Here is a 17,020-nt window from a genome sequence, read left to right on the forward strand (position 1 = left end):
GAGAGAAGTGAACCCAGTTTATGTAAAGGATTATTGAAGAAATAGAAAACTTCCAGAGAAAGCCAGCTAAATCATTCATTCAGGCACCGACTGATTTTGCCCAGATATGGATCCTGTGTTTTGCCAGCTTTTAAAGCAAAGCAAAGAAGCAATTATTTAGAAGTTATGGTGAAAAACTGTATTGAAAGAGAGCAATCCTGGAAGATAGATATTTATTAAGTGAGTATTCTCTCTTAAATAATGTAATTCACAGACCATGAAGCTAGGCTCCGGGAATTATCTCTCAGCTTATGTCTTTACCTTGCAACATTTGATATTCTATCATTAAAATACATGAAAATGCAACATAAATTATGTCACCCAGTGGTTGTTGTTGTTTTTTAATCCTATTGATTTTAGAGAGAGGGGAAAACAGAGAGAGATAAAGAGAGGGAGAGATAAATATTGATCCATGTGCATTCAACGAGAGATTGGCCCCACAACCTAGGTATGTACTCTGACCAGAAATCGAACCTACAACCCTTTAGCACATGGGAGAATGCTCCAATCCATTGAACCACACCAGCCAGGGCATGTCACCCACCATTTATTTATTTATTATTTATTTATTATTTATTTAATTGATTTTTTTTATAGAGAGGAAAAGAGAGGGATAGAGAGTTAGAAACATCAATCAGCTGCCTCCTGCAAACCCCTTCTGGGGATGTGACCACAGCCAAAGTACATGCCCTTGACCAGAATAGAACTCGGGACCCTTCAGTCTGAGCCAAACCAGTTTCGGCTCACCCACTTTTTAAAAGAATAATTATCTCTCAGCTCTGGCCGGGTAGCTCAGTGTGTTAGAGTGTCATTTGACACACTAAGGTTGTGGGTTCAATCCCTGATAAGGGTACATATAAGAACCAAACAATGAATGCATAAATAAGTGGAATGACATCCATCTTTCTCTCTCAAATCAATAAAAAAAATTTAAAAAAGAATAATCATCTCTCATTCTTTTACAGATTTCTATTTTAGTTCATGATTAAAATTTTGTTGTACACCAAATGGGTGTAGTTTAGCCTTAAAGACTAGCTTCTTTGAAATGATTTGTGTCTTTTACAGTTCCAGTTAGTGTCTATAAAATATATCTAATGCTAAAAAAGAAAAAACCTGATGTGAAGAAATTGTAAATCTAAGTCCTTTCCTTTGCTCTCTATAGAAAAAGTATAAATTTCTGAAGAGGTCAATGTAACATTTTCATCAGTTAATTGTTTTCTAGATCTAATCACAGAAACATTTCAACCAATCAAAAAGCAAGTAGAAAAAACAAACAAACCCATCTTTAATGGATGCCTTTGAATAATTTCTTTTCCAGATTGTAAATAAATTGTTTTTATGTTTTCTATTTGGCCAATTCAGCAGACACACAAATGAATTACACAACACAGACAAATGCAATGCCTGTATGGAACAAAGGCTGTCTACTCTATCAGGGGAATACAAGCAAATACAAAGAAAGGATTTTTCACACTTGCAAAAATATAGGCGTTATCTGCCCTGGAGAGAACCACTGGGCAAGACATCTTGTGACAGTGCCTGTGAGGATGTCTGAAATAGAAGCATTCTCCTAGCACCCCCATCCGGAACGAGCATATGGCGTTTAGGAAAAGAAATGCCCATTGGCGATGCCTCTCCCAGCTAACAGGTCTTCTGTGCAGTCTCTCGTGGATCTATATACCAGTTAGTCAACCCACACATCAGGGTTTCTTGCCCCTTAGAAGCAATGAGAGTGTTTGCTACTGGTGAACATGGTCTGTGTAGTCATAAAACAGCCTGACGCCACTGTGGTAGATTTAGAAATGCAGTCCTCAGGGTCTACTCTGCCGGAATCCCTTTAGCTTTCTAATTGAATCCCTCAAGCTTTGTAATTATGCTTTCATGAATTTATAGTCATAAGAAGTCAGTTTTAAACCAGATACTCTATAGTACCCCATATATATATATATATTTCACCCCTTGTACAAAGTTTGGGATAAAAAAGTGCAGAAAGGGTGGAAAAATACAATAAATGGAAGGGTAGAACATTCTAAAAACTACGAATTTCCCTTGTTCTGTCAAATATTTTAAGGCTTAGAAAATTTATTAGTGTTTTAAAGCAGTTTAAGAATGATTATAAACCCTCTTTCAATCTATCACTATTGGGGTGAGATTGTGTTCCCTTACTGTGAGCATACAGTAGGAGCTCAATAAATGCTTGTTTCAGGATGAGTGGCTCTGAAGATACTTATTAACTATTACAGGTAAATATATAAGTAGTGTTATCTTTGTCCATGGCATTTATGTAACAAAATTAAGTTCAGTATAAGAACTGATGCAAACGAATACTATAAGAATGGAAAATTTAAAGGTGGAAGTTTAAAGAGTTAAAAAAAAAAAAAAAGAGTCTAGGGTCTGCCCATGAATATCTAAATATGGGATGCTTGACCAGGAAAATGGCAATGAGTACTGGTGAATGCATTTCAGGTGAAAGGACATTACCAATACAAAGCTGAGTAAGTTTAAATTAACATCAAGAAAACGCTCCTATTTGTAAGAACAACCATATACATTAAGAAACATGATACCTTCTTCAAACTTTCATTCTCAACACTGTCTGTGCAAACTTGCTTGTAGTGTCCTCAAATCAGTGTCCATGGACAGATGCATAGAAAACATCACCTTCAATGATAAATATGTCAAAGCCACGGGCCTGCTGCTCCCTGTAAGTAGATGGAGTCTGGCCAGGTCAGGGCTGTACTTCTGAGCGGCTGGCCTGGATATGGGAAACCTGCAGAACGGGCAGCAGCAGCTGGAAGGCATCCTGGATGTATGTCGTGCTGTTGCAGCCCTGAGAAAGGAGAAACATGTGGAGGAAGGGTTGTTTTCTTCGTTCAATCCTGACAATCCTTTCAACTTGATAACGTTCCCTTTCATCAAATTCTATAATATTTTATCATATTTTTATTGTAACTTTGGTGCTTAAAGCAAATGTAAACACATCCCGTAGGATTCTCTTAATGATCTATACTAACAGAGAGAAGAATTCACTCAAAATGAGAAAAGCTATTTCCATAGATTTCGAGGGCACATATTGTGTGTATATTCATGACCCATTATGTCCAGATTTAACTATCCTCTTCCCAGATCAACCCCACTGTCCTGAAATAACATAAAACCACAGTATGCAGGGGAATCCCTGTTTTTCCTAACCTGCAGATGGATAAACAAGAATGGTCTGCATAAAGCTAACTGGAAATATTGTGCCATTATTCGTGGCAAACTTTGCATGCTAGCATCCTCCCATGCACACTGGTACCTTCTTCTTGGTTTGGTGTTTGATGCTGTTGGCATGTTCTCTGCCATACATATGGCATCAGAGGGAGAGGCCATTTAAAGTTTCAGATGACTGAAACATGAGAAAACTTCCACTGGGAGAATGAATAAATATTAGACCTCATATTCTCCATGACTGACATGGTCAATTACTCTGCTAATGCCCTCTGGGTGGCGAGGGGAGAGATTTCCCTGTTCCACAATCTGCCTCTGACTGCTTGGGTTTCCTCTTAACTGTGTCTGTCCCCCCACCCCCCACACACACCTCCCGAGAACCTGCCACTACACACCTTGCCCCTTGACCCCATCCCATGTGTGGCTGTGTCTTATACAACACTCGGTGCCCCCACATTGCTACTTTTTCTGGTACCTTGGTAGTTTTCCTGAATAGTAAGGCATGACTCCTAAAAATATTGCTCTAAGTATATAAGTAGCCCTCCCTTACTTGAAGTTCTATAATTTACAAAATTTGCAATTGACAACTGCAAAAAAAAAAAAAATGACAGTACATGCATTACCCATGTTTAAACTTAACTTGGTAGCACCTTACGGCTTCAGCGGGGTGCCCTGTGGCTACAGAGATGTCTGCTTCTTAGTGTGTAGCCCCTAAGGGAAGGTTCTCCCCCACAACCACAGGTTGAACACAGCGCCTTATGGCTCAAGAATGTTCCCGAGCCTCTGGTACATCCCTGTGTCTGGCAAAGACACAGAGGTCAGGGCAGCTTCCTGTCTATGCTACACTGATCTGCTGAGTGGACAGGCCACAAAGCGAGCGGCTGCGGGGGAAGGCGCGTCTGGGTCACTGAACAGGCAGAGGCTAAACTGTCTATGTGCCATTTTGCCCGTCTGGAGCTTAGACCCAGCTACACCAAAGATTATGATGAATGAAGGGAAGCGCCCATTTTCACGAAAATCACCATCGAGAAAGAATCCCTTCCTGCAGCCAATAACCTCAGAGTCAAATCTGGTGTCAAACCGGGCCACAGAAAGCTGCCTCAGCCGGAGGAAACAGCAGCAGGAATAACGTGCAAGCTTTGCATTTATTTCTCTTCCTAATCAGGAGTTCTTGGAAATCACGTATTGCTGCTTCACCCTCGGGTTTGCAGCTGGCTGAGCTCCGCAAATGGACTCCAAAGAAGTCGGTTGGCGATAAGATTTACAATTGCACTAACACTTGCCGCCTGGGGAAGAAAATGTAGCTCCAGCATTTGCTTCGATTCAGAAGCACTTTCTCTCCGGGGACACTTACCTCTAACAATACACTATTGATCATGGGGTTGAGGACCTCGGCCTTCTTGTCGCTCTGTGGAATGAAAGGGAAGAAGTTGACAGATTAGGTGCTCATACTGCCAGGCGTGCCACATGAGATGCCAGACACCGGCTTTGAGGAGGGATCTCTCGGAGAGGAAGGGGAGACGTGGGAAGCTTACTCTAGACCAGGCTTCATCTTGGAGCATGGTAACCTCCATCTTGGGTAAAAACTGCTATTTAAAATTTAACCCTGCTGTTCTGGCTTCTGTAAACGTTTGCTTGCTTAAATAATAGGAAAAAATAAGACTACTCCCATTCCAGAGAGGCCATAAACTATGCCCCAGACAGAGTTGTCAGTGCTGGCGCCAGGCCAGGCCTTGAGATATGGTCTCATGGCCCCGTCTAAGCACACAGGACTTTTTTCTCAGAAGGTCCAGAAGTCTCATTCCAAATTTGGAAAACAAAGTGCTGAAAAACATATAAATAGGAAAGACTTCCACCATATTGGGCCCCAGAATTTGAGAAGCAAGATTTTCTCGGGACCTGCTAGCGCTAGCGAAAGGAAAAGGACTCCAAATACATTTGGCTTATTGATTAAGGTATTGTCTGATTTACAATATAACCATCTTTGCTATTTCCCCTGGATGACCTCATTGAATTTGGCAGAAATCCCAGGTAGGTGCCATGACAATCATATTTTGAGATGAGATGGCAGTCAGCATGGTTGAGTAGCTTGTGTGAGGTCACACAGCTAGAAACTGAAGCGCAGACCTGTGTTAACTGCTGAAGGCTTGTAGCAGGTATGGGATTAGTGAGGGGAGTGAGGCTGGGCCTAGCAGTGCAGGGCTAGAGCCTGTCTTTACTTAAAATTGTTTTGTATTCATTTTAATTTTTAAAAAAAGTTGCATTAAAATATTTGTCTAGATGACTGAAGTTGTTTCTTTGTCTTTGTTGGAAGGAGTCCCCTGAAAATTTTCAAGTGAGTTAAGAATCTTACTTGCCTCCCTTAGTCCCAACCCTAGTCATTAGTTTCTTTTCCCCTCCCCTCTCCTCCCCTCCCCTCCCTTTCCCTTCCCTCTTTTCTTTTTTTTCATATTAAATTTTTTACTGTACTAATTTTCTTTCTGTGAGATCAGTTCTTTTCCATTTAAAATTTTCAATGTTTTTCTTCCTTCATTTCTTTCTTCTTTTAAATGCAAAACTTGGGTATTTGGTTATAGGGTGTGTCTTCCATATTAGCAGCAAAATTAAAACAATCTTAACTATAACTTGCAAACAGGTCTGCAGATCCTGGTTTGCAAAACCTGAGTATTCTGTAAGGCACAGAATACAGAGCCTGATATAAAGCAGAATAGAAAGCCTGATATAAAGCAGGTATTAAAAAAATGAGCACTAATGTTAGCATCATCATCATCTCCACTGTTGGTCTATCCATCAACAGTTCTCTCTGTCTAATATGTTCAATCTACTCTTGGACAATAAACAATTAAAGGGACTGGAAGGAGAGGGGGCAATTTTAATAGACTGCTTTTCCTGACTGTACCCAGAAGACGTATGGTAAACAGAAGAATATAAATGAAATACATCTTCCCAGAGCAGCCCCCTTTCATTGACATTACTCTACTGGGAAACCATAATGAAGTCTTGGTGGAAAAAAAAATCTTTAGAAGCCCAGTCATTTTAGTAAGTAACCAGAAAACCCATTATGGTATTTGCTTTCATGTTTACTTGATTATCAATAAATCTCTAAAATATAATCAAAATGACATTGATTTTTAGAATCAATGAGATATGCAAGCAATTTTAATGGAGTCTGGAGAGCAATATACTCTCATTAACTTCAAGTTATGAGTAATGGCTGTTGTGAAAAACAGAAACAATGACTTGATGTAGACGATTTATCACAGTATTGGATGAGATGGATTTTGAGGCGAGATGGCATTTCAGCGAGCTCTAGTTAGATGTAGCTTTTTCTTTCTCCCAGATGTTAACTGTGTGTTCCTAATTCTGTGCACACAACCATCTGTACACATTTGTGTATATGTACAGTTGACTCTCGAACAACTTGGGGTTCAAAAATTTGTGGATAACTTTTGATGCCCCCAAAACTTAACTAGTAACAGCCTACTGTTGACAAGAAGCTTTACCGATAACATAAACAGTCAATTGACACATATTTTGTATATGTATTATATACAAAGAAGAGAAAGTACCAATAAGAAAATCATAAAAAATACGCTTAGCCCTAGCTGATTTGGCTCAGTGGATAGAGCACTGGCCTATGGACTGAACGGTCCCGGGTACAATGACAGTCAAGGGCACATGCCTGGGTTGTGGGTTCGATTCCCAGTAGGGGGCATGCAGGAGGCAGCCCATCAATGATTCTCTTTCATCATTGATGTTTCTATCTCTCTTTCCCTCTCCCTTCCTCTCTGAAATCAATTACAAAAACATTTAAAAGAAAAAAAGAAAGAAAAGAAAATGAGACCCAGAACGGTTTGAAAGCTCACCCAACGTCTCAGAAATCTGAGGAGGCAGTGTCAGGGCTAACCTCAGTCCGATGAGGGCCCTGAGCTGCCTGTTGTTAGAGAAGGTGTTCTTGGCCTAGTTTTGGTAAATGTCACGGCAGAGCTTCTGTTTGTGGAGCCATCCTAGGAGGCCCTGAATCCTCCACTCTTCCTCAGGGCCCTCAGAGAACTCTCCCTTAAAGCCTTAAAGCGGGGGTGGGGGTTGGGGGGAGAATCAGCATTACAATCTCACCCCAACTGTGGTCAAGGAATTGGTAAACTTCTTTGATAAGGAGGCCACTTCATTGCACATTGCAGTAGTTAATCTGAAATTTAAAAAGAAAAGTGGTTTGAGGATTTTTAAATAAAGTAAAATAATTTAACCATCAAGACAATTACTGATACTAATACCATATTCTACTTAAAAGATTGGCACACAAGTTTGAAGGTGCTCTGTAGAAATGTTTTTCTCAATAATCTTCCATGATTCATAAGCACTGTTGACTGGGTTTCTTCGCATGCTAATTAAGAATAATCATCTAATCCATTCAGGCCACACGAATAAAAACCACAGGCAGACGAGCACCAGCCTCAGGCTCCACATGTAAAGGCATTTAACACTCTTACCAAGTTTCTCCAGCTTTTTAGTCATTTGGAAATAATAATGAACATTCATTGAGGTACTAAGTTAAGTACTTTTGTATAAATAATCTCATTTAACTCTCATAGTGATCTGATTGGTTACATTATTATTCCCATTTTATAGATGAAGAAACGGATGTTTAAGAAGGTTAAGTAACTTGCTTAGGAAAAGCAGCAGTAAGTGACAGAGCTGGGATTCAAACTCAGGCGTCGAAGATGATCCTGAAGAAGATGTTTTGAAGACTTACATCAAAACTCCAACTTTATTCCAGCCATTCCACTTCTAAGGCTTTACCCCAAGGAAATAACACGAGATGGACACACACATTTCACTAAAGGAATGCGTCAGAACATTATAGATGATGACAATGGAAAACAGTCTAATTACCTAATAATGTTGGTAATTGTCTGATTTTTAAAAAATAATATATGTGACTTTTATGAATCGTGACTAAAATGCGATTAAAAAACAATAACTCAAAGCTCGGAAAAGATCTAGTGCATTGAGTAGGATGTAAGCTTTGTTTTGAGAAGTAGAGGTCCTTGTCTAAGCTATGCATTCAGGTTTATTGAGCAACATTCATCCATCCCTCCACCCAAAACTGCTCTTCAGAACGGGTATTTTCATCAATGTTAACTTTTCCTATTCTGTCTTTTCCTCTTCCTTCCACACATTAGAGTAATATTCTTTTCTAGGCATGTTAAGGGCAGGATTATACAGTTCTTATAATATCTTTGATTTTTGCGTGTTTAAATATGAAAATCTAAACTAGATGACAAATCATTAAAAATGAAAAAAAGAAAAGAAAAGAAAAAAAGAAAATGAGGCCTATCTTTACAAATGAGGAAAAATGTCACTAATATTGACTTTTTGGAAGGTCCTTCCACTAAAAATTTGCTCCTCAACCTACAATGCCAAATGCAGTAATAAGCAAAGACTAGTCAGCTAGGGAGATGAATGAGTGAGGTGAGATATGTGTGTATATGCACCCATATATTTTTTGGAGGCTCTTATTTTGGCTTCTGTGTCTGTATAATAATGAGGTGGTGTTTGCACTTGTGCTAATTTTCTATAAGAGTTATGTGCATAAAAGTTAATAGCTTATTTTTCCATTCCATAGCAACTATACTAATGAATACTCCATACCAATTATTTTCTTGTATACAGAGTTACATATATATATACATTTTTATTTCACTAGATGAACTGATAGTAACTTCTATTTATTGAAAAACATAACATATAACAGCACATATATGCATGCATGCAATCCAGTGAACTGGCTTACATTAGCGACTGCCATTGCCAGAATTCAGAATAGGAAGAGCTGGCATAAGTCCCTAGGAACAGTGGGGGTGTGTTTGCATATTTTTATGAAGATTGCTGACAAGTCACATTAAGGGGTCCTCTCAATATCTATGTGGTTTGTTGTGTAATTACCCTTAAAGGTTGGTACTTCAAAGACTTGGGTCTATTAAAACAAATACTAGTACTTACTTAGCTCTGAATTACTTAAGGTGTCTTCTCTTAAATCTCTTCATAGGTAATTCCTGAAATATCTAGTTAACTATTATGTCCTTGCTGACATGGTTCACTTCTTAAGAGAGTCCTTATTCCTGAAGATGACCACAAAAACTGGAATTAGCTGGTTTGAAATAGGACTCTGTAGTACCTAGGGTGTGTGTGTGTGTGTGTGTGTGTGTGTGTGTGTGTGTGTGTGTGTTTGAATGGCACATGTATATAAAATTGGAAAAATAAGAGTATAAAATAACATTTACTTTATCAGCACTTTTGCTTGGTCCTGAGCTGATTTCTCCTCTTCTTGCCCATGAAGAATTAATTCTGCTACTTTGTGAAGCTGCTCGATACAGCGCGCTGTGACTTCTGCCAGACTTTCGATGGACAGCATGTATACTTCCTAAAACAAGTGAATGCAAGTTAGAAAATTAACAACTGAGCAGATGCTTAAAACACACACACACACATACACACTGCAATATTAAAAAATATGTATATATAATTTTTTTAAAAAAAGAACCAAATATGAACAGAAATAATTTACCCAAAGATTAATGGGCATGTCTAAGACTTTTCTGAGTGAAAATCTGCCCTAAAATCCAAGCCAGTTCCCAATGCCATGGCAAGTGTTAGTCACAGCTATTTCCCTCCAGCATTGGGTACTCTACAGGCAGGCACTCAAGAAGGCTTGCAAAAGGGCAGTTAAATGAATAGACCTCAATGGACATTTTTTCTCAGCGTGATCTAATTTTAAAAATTTCTTTTTCTAAAATTCAAATCCAATGTAAGATGAAGTTATCACAAATACATTTTTAAACATAGGCAGGATATAAATTATACACACATATTTATTTAACTATAGAATAAAAACTGTGCCAATAATTTTTTTTCTTTTTTTTGGAAAAAGCTTCAGTTGCTTCATTAGTTATGGAGCATAAAGACATTTTATGATTACAGATTTGCATACAAGATGGAATTTCACGCTCAAGCTAAACCAACTATGTCCTTAAAGATCATTCCCTCCCCCTTACCCCCCAACCCCCTTTAAATTATAATTGTAGAGCTATGGAGAAAAGCTACAATAACTATGCTAAGTCATGAATTATCTTGAAGTTGATCAATTTTGGTGTTTATTATACTAATACTCATAGTTCTATATAAAAATGAAATGGCTTTTCCTCACTTAAAATGAGGCCGGCAATAAAATTAGCATACTATTACCGCTCTTTAGGTGGACAATCTAACACAGATTTACCTCGACTGTCTTAGTTCTCCTTTCTTGCTTTTCGCCCTCTTCAGGGTTTTCAGGTTTCTCTTCCTTTTCTTCCTTCTTCGTTTCCTCCTCTGTCTCTTCTGCCACGTCTACCGGCACCACAGTTTGATCGTCTTCCACCCAGTCGTGAGCTTTCTTCATGGCCTGTGAAGGCCCCAGCCAAAGCGAGACATTTATTGTGCAAATAGGAGGCTAAGATACTCCAATCTCCAGACTAGGATCCATTTACCCTGAACCTTCAAGGCTGCTTCTCTGTGCATTTAAACAATGATGGGGCAATTCCCTGAGCTCCTTACAAACACCTTGTTGTTGCTTTGGATTGACTATAACATAGGAAAAGGGGGCAGAATAGAAAGAAAGCGCGGAGAGCCCTGAGCAGGGTAAAGGATGTTTTAAAAAGCGCCCTAAAATGGCACTCAGGTAAGAATAAAAGTGACGGTCACTTAGAAAGGGTGAGAGTATATTTTGCACTTTTCGTGACCAACGATAAAAAAAAAAAAAAAATCACAGTACTTTTTAAATATATAGGTTAGACATTGAACCGGGGTCATTGCTAAAGCAAATGTCCTCATCTGCTATGTCTCACGAACATGAGAATGCATCATGCTGGGAGATGAAACATGGCTCTGCTCTCGCTGTGGAGGTCCCCTGGCCTCTGGGGGAGGAGACAAGGGCCGTGGGAAAGACCTGGCGTGGCGCTGTGACAAACCGAACTTCTCAAGAGTGCCTAAGAAATGATGGCTAGCCGACACTGGTTTGGCTCAGTGGACAGAGCATCAATCTGTGGACTGAAAGGTCCCAGGTTCGATTCCGGTCAAGAGCATGTACATTGGTTGTGGGCACATTCCCAGTGCAGGAGGCAGCTGGCCGATGTTTCTAGCTCTCTATCCCTCTCCTTTCCCCTCTGTAAAAAATCAATAAAATGTATTTTTTTTAAAAAAAAAGAAATGATGGCTAAATTGAACAAGCATCAACCACCTTCCTTCTCTGTTAGTCCTTGCATTTAGGAAGGGAGCTTTTAGCTTTCACCATTCAAGTTTAAGCTGTTTGCTTAAGTGCCAGTTGAAGCTGAGCTCAGGCTAAAATTACTTCTCATCTTAAAGCGTACATGTCAAAGGTTAATATGTCAGAGTGTTGAATGTCAAGTCAATGGTAAGAAGATTTGGGGAGACAGAACCCAACAGCACTGTCCTTGGTGTGTCCTCTCAGGGACCCCGGGTTTCCTGACTGTGTACCTAAACCAGGAGGCCCTGGAGGCACCCCCTCTCCGGCAGTGGCAGGAGCTGCTCGGAGATGAATGAGGCAATTTCCCACGTCGCTCAAAACACCGGCCTGCCAGCATCGGTGACCTCTATCAGAGATAGAGAAATTACTCCTCTCTCCCCCTCACTGCCTCCTTCTGCCCTTTCCTCACCCTCCCGGATAAACGGGGGCCTGTGGTAGCCCCTGGGTGCTAAAGAGAAGAAAGGGAGAACAAAAAGGGGGAGAGCAGGGAAAACGACACGGTTTTAAGTAATTCATGGCCAGTGGACTTGTTAAAAAAAACACACAAAAACTCCGCAGCAAGACCTGGTACCAACTCCCAACACCGACTGTGGTCCCAGGAGGGGCACCCAGACTGTGCCACTTGAACATTCTCAGACAGAACGCGGCACACGCATTCTAGGTGGGAGGGGGCACGGGGTCCCCTGGCCCATGTGCTTCTCTCTGCCTAATTCTGGCCTTGCCACTCTGGTGGGGGAGGGGAGGTGGCGTTTGAAAAAGCCCTTGGCTATTCTGGAACCCTCTTCTCTGCTCTATGCTGAAGGTAACCTCTGCTCCGACATAAAATTCTATTTTGAGGAGTGACTCGTTCAAGGTCATAAGGTAATTACTACTGATAATGCATCTAAAACACAGGTCTAGTGTGTTCTCTACCATTGCATTTCATTATGTAGCCTCCTTGAATCTTTTAAAATATATATATATTTTATTGATTTTTTCACAGAGAGGGATGGAAAATTAGAAACATCAATGAGAGAGAATCATCGATCAGCTGCCTCTTGCACACCCCCCACTGGGGATGTGCCCGCAACTAAGGTACATGCCCTTGACCAGAATCGAACCTGGGACCTCTCAGTCCACAGGCCGACGCTCTATCCACTGAGCCAAACCGGTTTCGGCAGCTTCCTTGAATCTTAATTTCTGACCCTCCACCCATGTGTCATGTGGGCTGTGGGGTTTTTCCATTTCAGGTGGAGCTCTAGAATTTCACACCTGAGACCTTAAAAAAAAACACCCAAAAACTCAGGCAGACGGTGCTGACCTTATTGAGTTTGTCAGGCGTGGCCGCAACATGTAATTCAAAGAGAAGCTCTGTGAGCATCCTTGCAAATTCTTCTCCCTTTTCCTCCGAGCCTAGAAATAGAAAATGACACAAGTAAGAAGCATGAATTATTTTTCATCGTTTTGAATGTGGCAGCTCCCCCCGCCCACAGCCTGCCCTCCAGCTGCCAGCAAAGATGAGTGTCGCCCACTTAGGAGATGGCAGTGAGGCAGCAGGCTGCTGCGGGGTGGGGGCTGCTGGAGACTCACAGTACTTGGTGGGCTACCCCCTGGCTGGCCTGAAGGAAACTTGCGGGGAGGGTAGGAGGGACTTATCTGTCTCTAGGTGGTCAGTAGCTATTTGCTGAAAGAATGACGGATGAACAAATGAATGGCCTTTCTCAGGCCCAAGTGGCCTGCACCAACACTGCATCATGCCTAGCATTGCAACTCTAATGATACCAAGAGCCTCTTTGCGTCCACAGAGCCACAGTGCTGAGCAAGCCAAATTAGTCTCGATGGAGGAGGTGATGTCTGATCTGAGTCTTCAAGAGTGAGAAGGCAGCCCTGGCTGGTGTGCCCAGTGGTTAGAAGATCTCAGGTTTGATTCTCTGTAAAGGACATGTACCTGGGTTGCAGGTTCATTTCTCAGCTCTGGTCAGGGTGTATGCAGGAGGCAATCAATTGATGTATCTCTCTCACATCAATGTTTCTCTCTCTCACCCCCTCTCCCACTTCCATTCTATCCATAAAAAGCAACAGGAAAATATCCTCTGATGAAGATTAAAAAAAAAAAAAAGAAAAGAATGAGAAGGCATTACACATGCACAAAGAAGAGTTTGGGGGTGGGGGTGAAAGGGAGAAAAGGAGAGGGAGAAAGAAACATGGAGGGAGAGAGATACATTTCATTAAAAGCTGAGACTCCCTCTCCACTGGGTGGAGGTCTTGGTCTCACCCCCTGTAGGTAGGCAAACTAAGAGGGACAGAGGCACAGCTGAGCATCAAAAAGGTCTCATCCCGCAGCTGCCCGTTCGCCTCGTTCTGCAGGAGGCAGTGTGACAGGGCAGCAGGCGCCCTGCACCGCGCCTGGAAGGTACGGGCTCTGCCCCAGCTCCAGCACCTGGCGGGTCTGTGACATGGGCCAGCCAAAGGGCTGCTCAGCTTCCGACTCTCCTCTGCAAATGTAGGGTAATAAAGCCACATATCTTCTCTTTCTTTCTTTCTTTCTTTCTTTCTTTCTTTCTTTCTTTCTTTCTTTTTTTTTAATATTTTTTTTATTGATTTCAGAGAGGAAGGGAGTGGGGGAGAGAGAAACACCAATGATGAGAGATAATCATCTATCGGCTGCTTCCTGCATACCCCCTACTGGAGATTGAGCCTGCAACCCAGGCACATGCCCTTGACCGGAATCGAACCTGGGACCCTTCAATCCGCAGGCCGACGCTCTATCCATTGAGCCACACCGGACAGGGCCACACATCTTTTCTTTCATAGTGTTATAAGGACCAGATAAAATTACAGATGCAAAAGCGTTTCATAGACACTGAAGTTTTATGTCACTATATTGTTAGGTGCTACAAAGACAGAACATAAGGAGATGAAGAATATTTGGGAGTGATCAACACTAACGTAGGAGCTGGTGCAGCCCAGCTTTTAAATGTGCATTTATTCTGTAAGACAGGAAAACACACCAATGCTCTGCCAAACATGTTAAGAAAAAAATCACATAAAAGTGGACAAAAACAGATAATAAAAAAAATGTTGCAACAAAGGATACTTATTACTGCAACTCTTGGTCTGAATATATGATGGAAAGACCTTCACCAAGGCAATAAAAATAGAAAATAGGCTTTTAAAATCTCTTCACAACAGTGGTAAACCGAATTAGAGATCTATGGTAGTGTGATAAAATTATATTCTGCTGGAAAAGCAAACATGCAGATCATAAGCTAACATTAGTCAATGCAAGGGAGCCTGATATTAAATTTATCTAACTATCACAGTGTATATTCAGACTATCAAATAAATTTAGGTTTTAGAAAGTGGTTCCAAGAAAGGATATGATGAAAATGTTCTAGTTTATTCTCCAGTTTTGCTCTTAAATTGTCTGCTCGCCCTCACTCCCTCCCCCTCACTGATGGGTTGTAACACTCCATCATAATGGGATTGACTTAATAACAGCCCTGCTATTCTCCCCTCCCAGTTTTTCTTCAAGTGTTCGAGTGACATTTCTATATTAAATTCATTAAAGTTAAAAGTGGTTTGATAACCTGGAGATGCCCTTTGGGAAAATGGACATTCTAAACGGGAGATTACGGGGTTCTGTGACTTAAGGAGAGACATTTCTTAGCATGTTATTTAGAACTTTAGTATTTTTTGTCATATTTAAAAAAATCTCAATTTACTGAAGCTCTCTCTACATGGGACACATCGTTTTCTATTTAACAATATTGAATCAAGTTTCCTCTCCAAGAAATAGCACTTGTTGGGAAAGCAATAACTGCCTTAACTTGCACTGGCAACAATATTTCTTCGATGTTACAGGGAATTTGGGACTCCCTTCTTTTTTATCCTTTCTGAACGAACCCCTAATAGGACCAAAGTCTACCTCAGGCATCAATAAGCTGAAGAGAGTCTGGACAGAGCGACTTAGTGGTTGAGCATTGACCCATGAATCATGAGTTCATGTTCGATTCCCTGGGCACATGCCTGGGTGGCGGGCTTGATCCTCAGTGCGGGGCATGCAGGAGGCAGCAGATTGGTGATTCTCTCTCATCATTTGATGTTTCTATACCTCTCCCTTCCTCTCTAAAACCAATACAAATATATATATGAAATAGCCTGGCTATTTATGGTGACTATTACTCTGGAAAAGCTCATCTTGAGTCCAGCGTGCTAACTGGAGTCTTCGCTTCTTCATTGTTAACCCCAAGACAAGGCCATCACCCTTTGTGACTTTAGAGAAACACACAAATGCTCAAACACATAATTCTCCAACAGTCTCTTTGCAATAGGCCTCTTCCCAGGCTTTAGTATAATTGATTCTTCTATTTTGATTCAATGAGCGTGAAGCTCATTAAATTGGAGGCACGCCAAGTCACTTGGTGGGGCTAATGCAGGAGATGGCATTTAAATGACAGTTTGCAAAAGCCTAGAATAATTTTGAGGCTGAGGCGTTGGAGCGCTGGTGTTCAGGCTCTTATTAAAGGGCCGTGGCACACTTGGGCACAAAGCATTTCCGAGACTTGACGGAATGAAGGCACATTACCATACTCCGTGTGTGGGTGTTACCAAGGGAAATCATAAATAAGAGCTACACTTTCTGCATCGTTATTATTTTCTTGGCATTGTGTTAGCACTTTAAATAATAATCACAGCTGGCATTTTTGAGCGGTTCTGTATGCCAGGCACTGTCATATATGTTCTTATATATATTATCTAATTTGATCCTACAATAGTCCTTGAAAAATGTGGATTATTTTCTCGATTTTACAGGTGAGATACTGTCAGAAAGGATGCACAGCTTGTTTGAGGACATATAGCGTGTAAATGGTGAACGTATGCCACTGGGACCCTTCAGGAGATCCTAGAAGCCAGCCCTTTCTTGTCCATGGCTCAAACTTTTCAGTATAACCTTTGCCAACACTGTAGTGCTTGGTGATTACATCAGGAAGAAATCCCTGTCCATGTACACAGCAAATGTTTTACTATATTCTGCTCCCGAACGGATCGTTAAGTGTGTCTACCTTTGAGAGCATTTCCTCCCCCTCTCAAGGACGCCTTGCTTCTCACAAAACAGGTTCTCCTGTCCCTGGGGTCATGCCAGTGTTGGGAGAGTACACCCGGCTCAGTTCAGCGATTGACAACCTGACACACAACACTCCAGCGTGGGCCTTTGTGTAAACTGCACCGTGAGCTGGACTGTAGGCTACTTACAAATACATCCTAACTTCTACACGCATATATGAAAAGGGAAAAGAAAACTATGAAAAGAAATCCATTAAAATACCTGCCCGTCATCAATATCAACTACATTCAACAGCTTCTACATGCAGATAAAAAAAATTAGGCATTGGAGCACACACTCTCCATCAGGGCCCTGTTTAGTGCTTCGACTTCCTAGTTCACTTGACCACACCCGTTCATGGTGTGCCTGAGATGTGCTGGGGA

The 17,020-nt window shown here is 41.1% G+C and overlaps 1 protein-coding gene across 3 annotated transcripts in view; it reads right to left on the minus strand.

The window, feature by feature from the left end:
• Nucleotides 1-1,300: 1,300 nt before the first annotated feature.
• The window catches only part of FAM114A1 (family with sequence similarity 114 member A1), a 60,055-nt gene continuing 44,335 nt past the window's right edge, over nucleotides 1,301-17,020 (minus strand). For 2 of the 3 annotated variants that reach the window (XM_036418577.2, XM_045573414.1), the window contains 6 exons: nucleotides 12,852-12,949; nucleotides 10,529-10,690; nucleotides 9,534-9,673; nucleotides 7,366-7,438; nucleotides 4,604-4,657; nucleotides 1,301-2,869 (listed from right to left, as the gene is read on the minus strand). In XM_036418577.2, coding sequence (XP_036274470.1) covers nucleotides 2,768-2,869; nucleotides 4,604-4,657; nucleotides 7,366-7,438; nucleotides 9,534-9,673; nucleotides 10,529-10,690; nucleotides 12,852-12,949 — 629 coding nt within the window. In that variant the 3' untranslated portion in view covers nucleotides 1,301-2,767. The remainder of the gene's footprint in view (nucleotides 2,870-4,603; nucleotides 4,658-7,365; nucleotides 7,439-9,533; nucleotides 9,674-10,528; nucleotides 10,691-12,851; nucleotides 12,950-17,020) is intronic. The other variant, XM_036418596.2, reaches the window with a different exon arrangement.

This window comes from Pipistrellus kuhlii, unplaced genomic scaffold (assembly GCF_014108245.1).
Source record: "Pipistrellus kuhlii isolate mPipKuh1 unplaced genomic scaffold, mPipKuh1.p scaffold_m20_p_1, whole genome shotgun sequence".
NCBI classification, from domain to species: Eukaryota; Metazoa; Chordata; class Mammalia; order Chiroptera; family Vespertilionidae; genus Pipistrellus; species Pipistrellus kuhlii.